General features: G+C 36.0%; 1 protein-coding gene across 2 annotated transcripts; it reads left to right on the forward strand.

Annotated features, from left to right (window-relative positions):
* The first annotated feature begins 4,957 nt into the window (after nt 1-4,957).
* On the forward strand, nt 4,958-12,270 carry LOC130740015 (ACT domain-containing protein ACR3-like). 2 transcript variants are annotated; one of them, XM_057592504.1, is made up of 9 exons: nt 4,958-5,116; nt 5,232-5,351; nt 8,475-8,584; nt 8,807-8,852; nt 8,985-9,099; nt 9,416-9,483; nt 9,873-10,493; nt 11,412-11,516; nt 11,660-12,270. In XM_057592504.1, the coding sequence occupies exons 3-9, from the start codon at nt 8,514-8,516 to the stop codon at nt 11,981-11,983; spliced, it is 1,350 nt and encodes a 449-aa protein (XP_057448487.1). In that variant the 5' UTR covers nt 4,958-5,116; nt 5,232-5,351; nt 8,475-8,513; the 3' UTR covers nt 11,984-12,270. The 2 variants fall into 2 exon arrangements, with proteins under 2 accessions (XP_057448487.1, XP_057448494.1); XM_057592511.1 differs by lacking the exons at nt 4,958-5,116; nt 5,232-5,351 and adding an exon at nt 7,043-7,187.
* The last annotated feature ends 3,405 nt before the right edge of the window (nt 12,271-15,675 follow it).

The following is a 15,675-nucleotide window of genomic DNA, read 5'->3' on the forward strand; positions in this document are numbered from 1 at the left end:
CCAGACCTTATATATCCGTGTGCCTAATTTAAAAGAAATTATATACTAAAATATATTGAATTTTTTTTTTGAAAAACAGAAATATTATAGATAAAACAATGAGAGAAAGTTTCTCATGGAAATATAAGAGTTTACAGTCCAAGAAGTACTATGCTTACAACGAAATATAACAAAGTGAAAACAACAGTACAGTAAAGAAACAAGAATAATAAAACAGGGAAAATGTATTGAATTGGATGACATGATGAGCACAATAATTTGAGTGAACATTAATTTCATGAAAAACAAACACAGTATCAAATACATTCAGGAAGAGAATAAAATGAAAGCAACACACAATTGTGAGAGACTTGGGTTTTTTTTTTCAACTAAGGTAAGATGTATTAAAATAGGAGTACTAGGTGTACTCCAAACGCACTTACAGCAAGAAAGCACAGAACTGTGAAAAGCAAAAGAACATAGCAACAATTATGTTTTGCTTACACAAACCTGTTACCCACAAAAACCAAACTCAAACAAAACTGCCTATACAAGAAGAAAAATAGAAGAAAACCAACGAACACAAGTTTCAGTACAAATACAATTGCCTCACAAACTAGGGTAAAATCTTACACGCCTAGGATTATGAATTGGATAACACAAGTTTCAACTCATAAACCAACACGCCTCACCTAAAATCTTACACAACCACAGAGAGAGCGAGCGTGAGAGAGTTTTTCTTTTGTCATTTTTATTTTTAGTAATACTTTATTAAGCATATAATTTTTTTAAAATAAAATAAAAAAAAAACTGGTGTGGCTAAAGCCACACCCTGCCTCAATGTGCATCCGCCCATGCAGTAGAGAGGAGCGAAGACGGATATAAACTAAACTTAAATCAAAATTCCACTCGAACTAGGAACAATCTTTTAACACACATACACCTGAACCATCACAAAATGATGTATATGGATGACTAAAAGTGCAAAATGCAAAATGTTGAAGGCAAAAGAGAATGAATGCAACGTAGTAGGGCTATTCAACAAGAGGGTTCAATCCCAAAAACCAGTTTTGGCAGGGTGAAAAAACACCAAACCACCAGGTCGCCACTCTCCTCTGCTAGGCAATGAGTTGCTCGGATTCGGGTTGAACGGATCGCAGTTATCTCGGGTGGGTTTATATGGTTAGTTTATCCAAAAGAAAAACCATAAAAAAGAAGATGAGATGATAAGGAAGACACCCAAATTTGGAGAAGTAACATTTTCAGATCTGGATAGGAGGGGATAAATGGTGGTGGTGGCGATGGCTCGTGGTGTCTATTGATGATAGGAGAGAAGCAGTGGTGGTGGCGGCTCGAGGAGAAGTGGTAACGCTAGTGGACCGTGATCTGTCGAGGAGAAGTGGTGGTAGTGGATCGTGACCTGTCGAGTAGAACTGGTGGACCGGTGGTGTGGGGTGGCGGTTGGGGTTTAGGTTTGAGTGGGTGACGACTAAAGGCTATGGTTAGAGGATAGCGAGAGTATATATATTGCTCCTAGGCTAGGGTTAGATTTGGCTTGTGATGGTGGGTTTTTTTCTTTTTAAGACCTAGTTCGGTCAGGATGGAGCCTAAACCGAAACCGATCGGTCTGAACCACAAAAAACTGAATTCCTTTACTCGAGCTAATCGCAGCCCGATCCGACCCAACCGATTTAGCATAAAAATTCTAGGTTTTGGCGGGTTCCATTTGGACCGTATTTTTTTGGACAGCACTACAAAGTAGGACGATGAAAGACTTAAACGACGAATACAACATAAACAACATGCAAAGCGCTTAAAACAGTAAACATTATGAACAAGAAAGATGATAACATGTTGGAGAGAGTTGGAAAACAAGCATGAAAATCAAGCATTGATAAAAACAAAATTTATAAGATTAGAGAGATTGAAAAAAGTGACTTGAATTGAAATAACAAAGTTGAGCTGAAAGAACAAGATGAATAAAAGCTGGTTGGGGTTTAATGGAAACTAGTCATCCCTCATGAAACCCAATAGGGAAATGGCGTTTATTCATATCTCCAATCTATCTAATTTGTTCTAAGTCCCATTTATTGAAGAAAAACACAAGACCTAATCTTAATATTTGCGCACTAACCTACATTAAAGCGTACAACTTCCTAAGTAATGGCACATCACCTTCAACTACATTGTATATTAGATACATATTGACATTCAAAATCCTAGCAAGGCTATTTGAGCTCATCAATCAAGACGATAGGGAACTTATATGATTTATCTAAGTATGTTGCGTAACAAACTAGCACGCTGGACCGTGCCCTTCTTCAAAACATGCAGATTTTGGAAGCCCACATTCTAGTAAGTACCGGTAGCCGTTTAGAAACGTCGAATCGGTTTATGAAAAAAATATGTGATTTCAGTATTCACTTAGGATTTTAATGAAAATTAAGTTTTCTTTTATACATCATTCATCGACAATGGCTTTGCTTTTAGTACCCGACATGAGTTGTCTTTGGCACTAACCCTTGGTGGTCTTATTGAGTACTGATTCTTCAACTCACGAATGGACTGTATGATAGTGTTTCCTTCAATCTGCATGTTGTCGTTGTTGTTCATGGCTTCCCTATATATCTTTGTACTAGTTGAGCATATTTGGTATTAACACTTAACATGTTCAAATTCTCTTGGTCTACTAGCGTCAAAATCACTCCATCGGTATCTCTCATATTTCTATGTTCGTCTTTTGATGACATTATCTTGGGTCTATAATTCTTTTATTATGGCTAAGGTGTGACTTTCATCTTATCAAATTTGCATTCCTTGCCGATTATCCATTCGCATTTTATGTGCCCGGCAAAATATCAATTACCAAGACCGGCGCGGGGTTTGAGGGACGGTAATGCGGCAATGAAAGATGAGGTATTTATAGGTTTTACGGCATAGATCACATGACTCTTAATTCTGACCTTTTGGATCTCCACCTTCTTCCTTTCTTTATGGTTGTCCGCTTTGGTAAAATTGTTGTAGTCGTAATAACAATGGATTTGGATTGATGTTGTTGTCAAAGTCATCATCGACGATATATGTTAGTAGTTTAGTGTTGAAATCAGATGGTGGTGTTTGAGGTCAATGAGTCTAACACTATGTTTGGTTGGACTTTAGGGGGAGGAGAAAAGAAAAGAAAAGAAAACATCAAATTCATTCATCGGTTTTCGTGTTTTCTTTTCTTTTCTTTTCCCTTACCTCCCATTAATCAAACAAAGCATAATAGCGGATGCGACATGGTGTGGTAGCACATGACTTTATTTTCTTCTTTTATCTCTCTCCTTCTTTGTGCCTCTGGTGACAACGGCATGGTGCAGGTATTTCCCGTTGAAATCTCAAAGCAAATTATTTGGAATATCATTTTGGTATTTTCATGAATCTTTAACAAGTTTTCACAAGTGACATCTCCTTTAACCGCTAGGGACGATTGTGGTCCACCACCTTTTTTTTTTATTCGCAAAGATTTTATTGAAAAGGGTAAAGGGTACCCAACCCTATACAACATCATAAATAAAAATGACAAAAGCCAAACAGGGAAAAAAGAGGAAATAAACTCCAATTAAAACAATTCCCTGGTTACTCCATCTGTTCATCATAATACATCAAATCAGAGTAAAGGTTCATTGAACCACTCAGACACAGAGTAAAAAAAATCCCAGCATTTTGCCTTCAGTCAAGTCCAGCCCCTAAACCCACAACCATATAAGACTGCTGGCCTGCTGCCTTATATGTCACTCTCTTTTCCTTCTTACATTTTATTTGTTTTCATAGTTTTTTTTATTTATTACATAACTCTTATAATAGCTTTTGTAATTCTAACTTTGGTGTGTTAAATACCAACTTTCTCAGCTATAGTTATCTAATATCAATTTCTAAGAAAGAAAACGAAAGGTTAATTAAACTCACGTGATTAGTTAGGAAGAAAACTGACCAGAAAAAAGAAAGAAAAAAAACAGAAACAACTTTGATGCTTCAGGTCACATTACACACACACACGTAGTAAATCAAATCAGAGAGACAGCACGGCGAGTGTTGTGAGTTTTCGGCCGAAATCGTAGCACGTGTTTCGCGTACGTGACAGTCAAGGGTAGTCTCGTCATTTCATCAATCATTACCTCACTGTAGCCTACCGTATGTTACGTCCTTCCAACGAGTACGACACCACCAAACAGACCTGGCACTGTCCTACCACAACAGCAACTGCATCCCCACGCGCTTCATTAGCGGTTTTCCTTCACGCGACAAAGAGAAGCAAGTGCCTGGGACCGCACGCGCGCGTGTGGACATTCCATAAACCGAAGCGTCATGTCATTGTCCAAAATATTGTTTTATTAATAAAAAATAGGTAGGGCTACCATAACCATATTTCTAATATACTTGTTGTGGCTAATATGAATTGTCAGGACGATTTTAGGTTTTGGGTTTAATTCTTGTTTTTTTATTAGTTGAGTGTTCGAATCTCTGCGGGTTAGAAAAATCTCAATTAGAACCATCTTCAAAGAGATCCCAAATCTTTTACTCAGAAGTAGGTTTTTGCTGGTCTTCCCAACATGTCACTGACGCTTTGTCTTGTAGTCTGATGGTGTTTATCTCTTTTCTACCATTTTTACAACATTTCCTGACTCAAAATTATGTATGTTCGATTCCTGTTAATGATCTAATTATTCAGTTGGTGAACTATCTATAAGTATCTTTGTAAGCATATCTGGTCTCTAAAGCACACTCTAACTTACAATGGTGATTAGAGTCGAACTCACCAAATTTCTATTTAATGAGAAAAAAATACATATTTCTCCCATTTCTTAAAAAAATATTGATAAACCAATAATGAGTGTTAAATTAAATGTGTTTTTCAAAAAGTTTGTCGTTAGTATATTTGACATAAAAATACATATTAAATTGAATTATTTGGGGATGAGTGAGTTAATTACTCCGTTATTGACTTGTAATGGAATTGGATTGTGAGCACCACTTGCAGCAAGGGTTTTATATATTTCTTTTTTGCGCGCAGAGAGAGAGAGACAGAGGAGAAGAAAAGAGATTTGAATTGAGTGGTATTCCAACGTCGAAAGCACAGAGGAGACAGAACACCAAGGTTTTTGTTGTTTGTTGCTCTTCATAAAGTGCTGTTTTTCTTCTCTCCCCTTCTTTTTCTCTCTGCCTATTTATACATGTTCGTACCCTCTGACTCTGCCTATATACTCTCTCAGAACTGGTGTGTGTGTCCATTGATATGAGAAATTGGGTGCTGCAATTAATTCAGTTTTGCGGCGGCTGGTGTTGTTGGAAGAATATAGGAACAACTTCTTTCGTGTAATCATCTAATCAAGGTATGTATGTGTACATTTTTGTAAATGCTTTTCTAATTCAACTCCTTTATTATGATTCTGTGCTTAATTCTTCTACTCTCTATGTATAACAAAAGGAAATTGATGATTTTTCACTGTGAACAATTCTTGTTCGAGTTAAGAGCATGAATCCTTTTGAATTTTTTTTTTGATTTCCGGGTTTGTAATTTGGAAGAAATTAAAGTGTTCTGTTTCTGCATCCAAGTCCCAAGTGAGAGTAAACTTCGCTTTCTAGTAGGAGGAGAAAACAACATTCAGGAAAAGAATGATTATGAATTTCAGTTCAAAATTCTGCTTCTGTAATCCATTCAACTCAACCTAAAAATTTCTTTCTTTTTCATAATATATAAGTTACATCACTGCAAAACAAACCAACGCCAAGTGCATGTCACTGCAAAACAAACCAACGCCAAGTGCATGTTAGTATACATGATAAGAACAACATCCTATCAACAATAAATCAAAATTATGTCTGCAAAAACATTTTTTAATAACTTTTGTGGTAGTCTAATGTGATATTTAGTTTCATCGTATCGTATGTCCAAACATGGATTAACTGCACATTTGTTTCTCAATTTGTATCAATGCAACCTGATTTAGCTAATCCCTATTGCACAAATAGGAAACATGATTGTTTAGTATTGAGTTTAACTTTAATTAATGTTGAGTTTAACAAAAATTGAAACACAGGTTAATCTAGCTGCGCCGCCATTTCAGTTGACAATATAATAGTGTTATTTTATTTCTAAAGTCTAAGAGAGAGAATTAAAAAAAGAAAAAAAAAACTCATACTGATTCCTGGTCCATGTATTTTATGTGTAAGAGCCATCAGCATTCCACCGAATGCAAGCTACTCGAGTGTGTTGCTCTTATTAAAGTTTAGTTCAAGTTTCAACGAGTAAAATATGGCACAACATGAATTAGTGGCTACAGGAAATTGAGTGTTTGTGGTTTCAGCACTTCATTCTAATTTTTTCTTCTTCTAATTTATGCTTGAATAATACAAATTGCATTTAATTTTTGTGCTAAACTATGAACATCAACATCTTGCAAATTGCAGTGCACAATTGGAATGTTACTTTCAAAAGGATAAGCATCATATGGTTTGCATTCTTCAGTTCTTTTATTGTTTTGTTTTTTTGTGTCTGAAAAGTAGTTTGGCCATTTGGGTATTGCCCAAGTGGAAATTTGCATGGCTGTGTCCAATTCCTCTCTAGGCCCAACTACTTCATAAGTTGGAGATGTCTATTTTCTAATCCCACATGGCATAATATCCCTCTTCTCAATATTCTTAATAGATCTGAAATCTTTTGAAAAATATTCTAAAAAGTATTACTATTTTTTGCTAAAATAATGTGGTTACAATTTTTCCTTCTTGAAGTTATCCTTTTTTTCCTTTAAAACATGTAGGAAAAAATATTTTGACCACTTAAATTCTTAATTAATATTTTTTCAAATTTTAAAAGCGGTGGCCTATTTGGATATTGAGATAATTATAGATAATTGGATGATGTCAATATTTGGGCATGGATTGGACCATGTGTGATGCTTGAATTTACACAGAAAGGGAACAATATAAAATAGTATTCGGTTGAAATTGGAATCATATATTCTTTTATGTCACATTCAAGTGGTTTCTGGAGATTCTATTGTGTTATTACTTGCCGAACTGCTTGCAGCTATTTTTCCAAAGTCTGTGGCATAGTTACATTCTCTCATTCCTTGGGCACCACATATGATTTTGGAATTTAATTTTTGCCTGAAAGTCTGAAACTCCTTCTCAAAGTCACACCTTCTATTTCTCTGTTTCCACAAAGAGTGAGCTACATCCATTACTTTTTTGTTTAACTTTTATACTTCTTTTTCTTTCACTATGCCAAAAGTGGTTTAGTGGGATAATTATAGAGAAATGAATCTGACATCAAATAGTGAAATAATATTCAGAAAGAGTTTTGATTTATCAAATTGATGTTATGTTTCATTTCATTTTCACCTACCTTTTTTTTTCGTATTTTTTCATTTTTTCTATCATACTAATTACCGTATTTCTCACTTCTCTCTTTCATTTTATTTCTTTAAGATGGGGTTGAAATTGGGTGGGGAATAATTTTTTTCTAATTAGAAAAATGATCAAATAGCATGTAGGATTAGAATCTCATAAAACTAAAATGTCTTAAGATTCAGCTCACCCCAACATTTTTATTCTAAACAAAATTAGTGAACATTGGTATTATTAAAGTAAAATGCTTTTCTGCTTCTTTCTACAGTGGCTGCAATATATGCTTCTCTGGGTTTTTCAGTTGTCCCCTCCAACCTTTGCACCAAAAATTGTCTCTTCTCTAGGATTCCCCTTTGGAAGTTTTTCAACAGCAATGATACTTATTCACCAAACGATGATGCAGACACCACATTTTTCTCTATATCTATTTTCTTATCACATTCATTACTTCTCTTCCTTTCTTACTCTGGGTGTCTGCACTATGTGATGTCTCAATCATTAATTTCCTTTCTCTCCTCTTCCCTGATTTGTCAATCCAAATCCACTGAACATGGTATCCTGAGCGTTTACCTTATTTCTAAAATGACATTCAAAGCCTCAAAGGTCTAAGAGAAGAAGCATGCAGAATCATCGATAGATTCTTTTATTATGGAGTAATGCTTGAAGTTCTGTGAAAAAAAGGACACTTGCAGCCTGATAATGCTGTTTTACTGTTATGTGAACATTTATATATGAGTAAGGATTGCACTTTCACTACTCTACAGGTCCAAAACTTAACAATTATTTCTTAGTAGGGATTGCTGGATTGAGGTCAACTATAAGTCTATGACTATGATATTAAACGAAGTCATCAGTGAATACTCAGTGATATGTTAAAACTATTAAATCCATGAAATATGCTAAATTGCTAATAACCCACAAATTGTTATTCACTTCACTTTGCTGGCTAGCTCTAAAGTTATTTCTCTTTTACTAACATACTTCTTCTTCTACACTCATCCTGTAGCTCACCCCGGCATTACACACTAAAATCTACAGATTAGGATAGAAAAGTATGGTTCTGTTTCTCATTCTAAACAGACGAGAGTTTTTTCACTTTGATGCAGGAATAACAAGGCACCTCATTGACTGCAGAAGTTGTTTAAATGGCTAGAGTTTGCTGGCCATATTTTGATCCTGAGTATGAGAACTTCAGCAACAAAATCAATCCTCCAAGGTTCACTGTTATCTTTGAATAAAATAAATTTAAATTTTAGAGATGATCTTCATGGATATTTGAACATTTTCTTAAAAAATTTCAAATTTAACTGATTTTGGTTCAGCCTTAAGGTAATTAAAAGGGTAATATATAAATTTTAAAAACTGCTTTAAGGAACACTAGCACTTGTTGAAAGGAAGAAGTGCATTGTTGATGCTAAACTCTGTTTGTAATTTGCAGGGTCTCAGTGGACAATGATAGTTGTCGTGATTGTACGTTGATCAAGGTATAATTTCTCAAAATAATAAATTATGACATTTTTTCCATTGCCACTTGGTGGATTTTAAAGTGGAGCTTACATATCTATCTGGCTTGTGTAGATTAAATCATGATTTTTCATTATGCCCCAATAATGCAGGTTGATAGTGTCAACAAACCGGGAATTCTGCTCGAACTGGTTCAAATCTTGACAGATCTTGACTTCATTATTACCAAAGCTTACATATCTTCTGATGGGGGATGGTTTATGGATGGTATGTGTGTGAATTGTCATGTTCTTGATTGCTATCATTGGTATCATGGTATGCGTGTGAAGGCAAAATCACGGTGGACAAAAGCAACTTTCCTTAGCTTCCGCAATTGTCTACAATGATTTTGACCTCATCGTGGTTTTCACAGTTTATCAAAACATGCACTAAATCTGGTAACTGCTGAAAACTGTGGCTGCTATGAAGTGGCTCTTCATAGTTGTCATGTTTGTCTTGAAATTGTGATGTGTCCAAGAGAGGATTGAGTACTTTAATTTGTATCTTTACATTGCATCTAAATGGTTCACCTAATGGAATGCAGTATTTCATGTCACGGACCAGCAAGGAAAAAAGATAACAGATAGCAAAACCATTGACTTCATTGAAAAGGTATACATTTTTTATCTTCTAAAATACTTACCTTGTTAGATCATGCCAAAAGTATCATTTTATATTTTGATCTTATTATCTATTGGTATTAGTTTGCATAATTCTTTATACACATCATAATTTGTTTCTTTACTTAATTAGGATTAGGGGTCCTGCCATTATCATGATCTGTTTTCTTATATGAAGATATGGTAGGTATTTAACCATGTAAAAGTTTCAGGCTCACTGGCAAAAAATTGAAGTAGCCAAATCCTTCAATAGTAATCTAAATGTTTTCTAGACATTCAGTTATATTAATCATGTTAACAACTGCAAACAGTTGCATATTAGTATAATGCATATTAAAAACTGAGAGCTACTTTGTTAATATATAGTTTTTCTTACAATAGGTTCTAGGACCAAAGAGCAAGAGCACAACAGAAGGGGTGAAGAATTGGCCAGGGGAACGAGTCGGAGTGCATTCTGTTGGTGACCACACAGCCATTGAGCTCATCGGCAGAGACCGCCCCGGTCTCTTATCTGAGATCTCAGCTGTCATTGCCAACCTCAACTTCAATGTGCTTGCAGCTGAAGTTTGGACTCATAATAGCCGAATTGCTTGCGTCCTTTATGTCAACGATGTTACAGCACAATCCATGTGTGATCCAAACAGGTTATCACTCATGGAGGAACAGCTCAACAACATCCTACGAGGGTGTGATGAGGATGGTGAGAGTGTTTCAAGGACCAGCTTGTCCATGGGATTCACCCACATGGACAGGCGGCTTCACCAAATGTTGTCAGCGGATCGGGATTATGAGAGTTCTGGAGCAATATCAGGTGTTGATGTTACTCCCTCTTTCAGGCCTAAAATCTCAATAGTAGGTTGTGAGGAGAAAGGGTATTCTGTGGTTAGTGTCAGGTGCAAAGATAGGGCAAAGCTCATGTTTGACATTGTTTGCACTCTTACTGATATGCAGTATGCTGTCTTCCATGCCACAATACTATCAGAGGGCCCTTATGCATCCCAGGTAAATTAAGTTATCATTAATCCATTCTTTATGTTAATTTAGTGCATGTTCAGAAACTCGTTTGAAGAACAGGATGAAGCAAAAATTATGGTGGACAGAAGCAACAGAAGAGAAACTTTTCTTAGCTTTTGCTGCTTCTATCCACCATGATTTTACCTTCACTGTACTTTATAAATGATTTTCCAAACATGCACTTAGTGATCATGCATATAGCTAAGTTGAGAGTTTGCTGAGTCGAGTATACGTAGCACATCTAGCTTGTAAGGAATATCATGAATCAATTATCCCGAAAACTTAACACGTTGGTGAAGACACGTGAATAGTTTTATATTATGTTTCTAATTAGAAACTTGTCATGTTTCTTAGGAATCATTTCTTTAAGACATAAAATACGGAAATGCTTATGGTGAATTTGTGCCTTCCAATGGGCTGAGGAAGAAACAGATAATGTTTCATAGACACAATGAATATCTAGATTTTTGAAAGTTGCTTCTCACTTAAGATTTTTGAATTTGTGCCTTCCAATGGGATTCAAATCCTTTAATCTGTCTAGGGAGTCTCTAAGGTTACTAGTTGGCTGTGGTGTGATTTGCGTGGAGAATTCTTTTTGTCTTAAAGGCTTGGATCTGTTGTTAAATCTGGGCTTCTCTCTTGCGGCATAAGTGTTTAGTTCAGATTTCTATTCCTTGTTTGATCCTGTTTCTTTTCTTTTTTTTTCCCTGTACAAGGGTTGGGGTACCCCTAGTACCCCTCTTATTTAAAAAAAAAACTTAAGATTTCTAAACTTGCTGCAATTTGATTGTTCCAAAACGTTTGGAGACAAATTCAACCTTGGTATTAAATATTTAGGAAATTAGATTTAGAAGTAGTGAGATCTAATTGAGAAACGTGGACTAAAGTGTTGATTTTGCACTTTAGGAGTACTTTATTCGGCATATGGACGGATGCACGCTTGATACCGAAGGAGAGAAAGAAAGGGTCATCAAATGCATTGAAGCTGCTATTCGAAGAAGAGTAAGCGAGGTAAAGTGCAAAGTGCATATTTAAATTGATTTCTACATGCTTCTTTAACTTCTCAAAATTGATTCTGACTTCATAATGAATTGTAGAAGGATTTCTAAACACATCGTTAGTCTTACTATTGATTCTTTCGATTGTAATCACAGGGAGTGAGCCTTGAGCTATGTGCAAAGGATAGAGTGGGGTTGCTATCCGATGTAACAAGGATTCTCCGAGAGAATGGCCTAACGGTTTGCAGGGCAGGTATATCAACAAGAGGGGAGCAAGCCCTGAATGTGTTCTATGTGAGGGATGCGTCGGGGAAGCCGGTGGATATGAAGACCATGGAAGTGCTTCGAAAAGAAATAGGGAAGACAATGATGGTGGATGTGAAGAGAGTGCCAAGCAATGACAAAGTACCAGAAGAGACAAGAGAATGGGCTAAAACCAGCTTCTTCTTTGGTAAATTGTTGGAAAGGTTCTTGACTTAGAGAACTATGATGATAATCATGCCATGCATCTTTGTGGTTGCTTTGTGAAAGTCACTTCACAATGTATAGAAGAAGAAGAATAAAGTTGTGGTTGTGTCTCAAACATGGGGCAATGCTAGGACTTTGATGATCCTTTCTTATTAGAACAATGTTTGTTGTTTATATTCCACCTTTCATAGCTTCCCCTTCTCTCATGTATCCTATTTCTATTTTCTGACCCTTTCATTGATTGTGAAGTTTCTTATATGTCAATAGAATGGTAGAAAGCGAAAAAAGTACGTTAGATCTTTCTCCCCCCTTTTTTAACAAAGATTAAATTAAAGCATCAAGACAAAAAAGACTTACAAATCAAAGGGTACTCAATCTCTAACAAAGCGCAATACAGCTAGTTGAGCATCACATATACTTAATTTAATGCCAATTTAATTGCACCCTCTATGCATTGATCCCTGGACCTCCCCCAACTTATATGTTCATAACTCTTACCACTTAAGCTATCATTCGGGAACCAATTTATTTAATCTAATCAACTTCAACATTCAATAATAGAAAAAAAAAAACACCTCACAAAAATCCCAGACTGCACTAGATAAAATGCTATAAATTAAAATAACAAGCCTCATGTCAGGATGTTTCCTTAGGTGAACTTTTGATTTGTCAATTCAGTGTCATTTTGTTACTTTGAAAAACTTTGATCGATCGGGATAATTGATTTTTCACAAACGCTTTGAATTAAAGCACATCATAAAAATCAGACTTGTGTTTCAATGGATGCTGTGAAAAATGCACTGGCGCTCGAGCGTCAATTGTTCTAGTAGCTTTTCATGTAATTGGCGCTCGAGTGCCCAGACACGCCAGATTTGCCTATAAATAGATTTTTCTGTTTTCTTTGAAAGAAACTCTTGTCATTTTACATTTTTAATAAGTTTAGAAGTTGGGTTTTGTCTCTGGAGCCTGAAGAGATTCTCCCAATCCTATGTTCCGGGTTTTATCTTTACTTAATTGTATGGATTTCATAGCCATGTTTGGCTAAACCCTTTTTGCTTTATGTTTTTTGTAAGACTTTGGATGTTTTAGTTGTAATTCCTATTTCTATTCATGTTGTTTCTGAGTAAACCCTTGAATCTCATAACTATGCTTCATCTTTTAAACTTGTATGCATGCTAGCTTTATGCTTATCTATAATAAGAATGGAAGTACGTTATAGATTAGGGACTTGTTGTGGGATTACCCCTTCTATGCTTGCTACTAGGAATAGAGGAAGTGTTGGAGTTTGTTAGCCTGAATTGCAAGCTTAGAGCCTTGAGCAATTGTTTAGGTTGGCAAGGAATTGTGCCTATCCTTTGACTTGAGAGTGTTGTTTATGCGAGGCATCGATAGATGACTGATTAGGCTAGAGCATCAGGGAGAGACCCAGAGCTTTGTGAGTATAATAGGTTTACTAAAACTGAATTAGTTGATCATTGTATTTTCGCACTTAAACCTTTGTTAGCTTGTTAATTAAGTATCCCGACAAACAATCAACCTTAAATCTGAATTTTACTCGCTTTCCAACTGCAAGCCTGGACCTTAAACTGAGTTCCGCATTCAATTCCCTGAGGTTCGATAATTAGAACCGGGTAGATTCTGTACACTTGCAGATTTCCCAACAGTGGCAGAATTGTCGAAAAGCAACCATCAAACCTGAAGGCCACACATTGTGCCACATAGGTCACGCACAAGCATGGCAGCACTGACCTCTAAACCTGATGGCCACACATGTGCGCCACAAAGGCCACGCACATGCGTGGTAGATTGGCAGCACTAACCTAGTGGCTTAAAATTTAAGTTTTGTCTACGCATTTGCGTGGAGGAGGCTAGGCACATGTGTGGATGGTCACCGAAAACTCTATAAATAGGGATTTTGTCATTTCTTTTAGATATCTTGTACTTTTGTGAACAAAACTTAGAAGACTCGGTTCTTGGAGCTTGTGAGAGGCTTCTTGGCACTCTTGTTTCAGGGTTTTGTTCTTTTAATCTTGCATTATGAATTCCCTAGCCATTCTTGGATAGTTATCTTTGTACTCTGGGTGAAGTGAACCTTAGTTATGATTATGGTTTGAACTTCTGAGTTTCTTATATGAATAAAGCTTTCTTTCTATGTATCTTTTCTTTGTTTCAATACTCTCTTGAATGCATGCAAGTGTTTGACTTTCTTCTTGCACAACTGTAGTTGGTAAGAATTAAGGAACCATGGGTTAGAATGATTTTTTTACTACCACTTAGGTATAAGGGTGGGAACTTATTGTTGATATAGGAAAAAGTAACACAAGAAATGGGGGTTTGAATTGTATTCAGTTAAAACCAGAGTTCTTCAAACGATTATAAGTTTATGAAAATATTTTCGCAATCGTTTGGTGTAGGGAATGTAAAAAGTGAAAGAGTAGACGATAAGAACACAACGATATATCCTGGTTCACCCAAACAACAGGGCTACGTCCAGTCTTTGGCTTAACCAAGATTTTCACTAACAAGTATCAAGGGTTTCTCCTACATCAAGTATTAGACAAGACTTCTCCCAACAAGTATTCAACAAGACTCCTTCCATCAAGTTTTCTCCAGGACTTCTCCTAACAAGTATTCTACAGGACTTCTCCTAACGAGTATTAAATAAGACTCCTCCCTCATCAAGTATTTCCTCAGGACTTTTCATAAGATCTTTTTCAAGATCGTTTGGCTCTATAGAGTTCTCTTCTCACAAGAAGGATTTGTAGAAATTACAAAGCTTAGGAACTACAAAGTATTTGAGGATTTGACTATGGGGTAAGCTTTGTGTTCTTGATATGGAGAAATTTGAATACGATGATTTGACTCTTAGGCTTTTCTCTCTATGAAATAGACGATATCTAAAGGATTTGACTCTTAAGCTTTTGATTGAGTGTTGCTTGCTTGCTTTTTGATCGTTGAAGTCGATTCAGCTGAGATGTGATCGTTGCCTTCTGATTTCATCAGCTCTTCCTTTTATACTCCTTGATCTTTTGTGAGAGAGAAATGTAGCTGTTGAAACTTGTCCTTCACAGAGATTGTAGTTGTTGGATCAAACGATGCGTTTAGTGTCCTTGTGGCTGGTGCATTAAATGTATGGCACTGTTTGATCCAAAAGATTACTATGCTAGTTGGTAGGTATCTTTGGTCCTAACTTCTATCCGTTGAGACCCAAATATGACAGTTTGATTGTGACAACGTTGTACTTTGAGCTTTGGTCATTGAGCTTTGTGAGATCACATGTTGGTAGCTAGTTTGTCTGAGATCTTTCTGTGTTCCACAGCTGGCGCTTGGTCTTCAGACAATCTTCTTTTGATAGACAATCTTGATCCGTCGTTTTGTATCGATCGTTTGGATTTGGACAACATGACGTAGGCATAGACGATATGAGTAAGTGCTCCTGAAATATGAAAATTTTAGTATATCCCTTATGCCTTTGAGATTTTTATGGTACAAAACATGATAAACGATAATATTTAGCATTTGAACTTAACAATTGTGTTGGCCTGAACATATAACATGTATTCTTCAATTGAACTGACTATGTACTAATGCATTAGGCCTAACAAGTGAAATTGAATGATTTATTTGATTAAGGTATTAACAAGTAGAGGTAAAGGGTAAAACATCATAGAAGGGTTCTAAAGTATATATAAGGATTTGGTTGT

This window comes from Lotus japonicus, chromosome 1, assembly GCF_012489685.1.
Source record: "Lotus japonicus ecotype B-129 chromosome 1, LjGifu_v1.2".
Lineage (NCBI taxonomy): Eukaryota > Viridiplantae > Streptophyta > Magnoliopsida > Fabales > Fabaceae > Lotus > Lotus japonicus.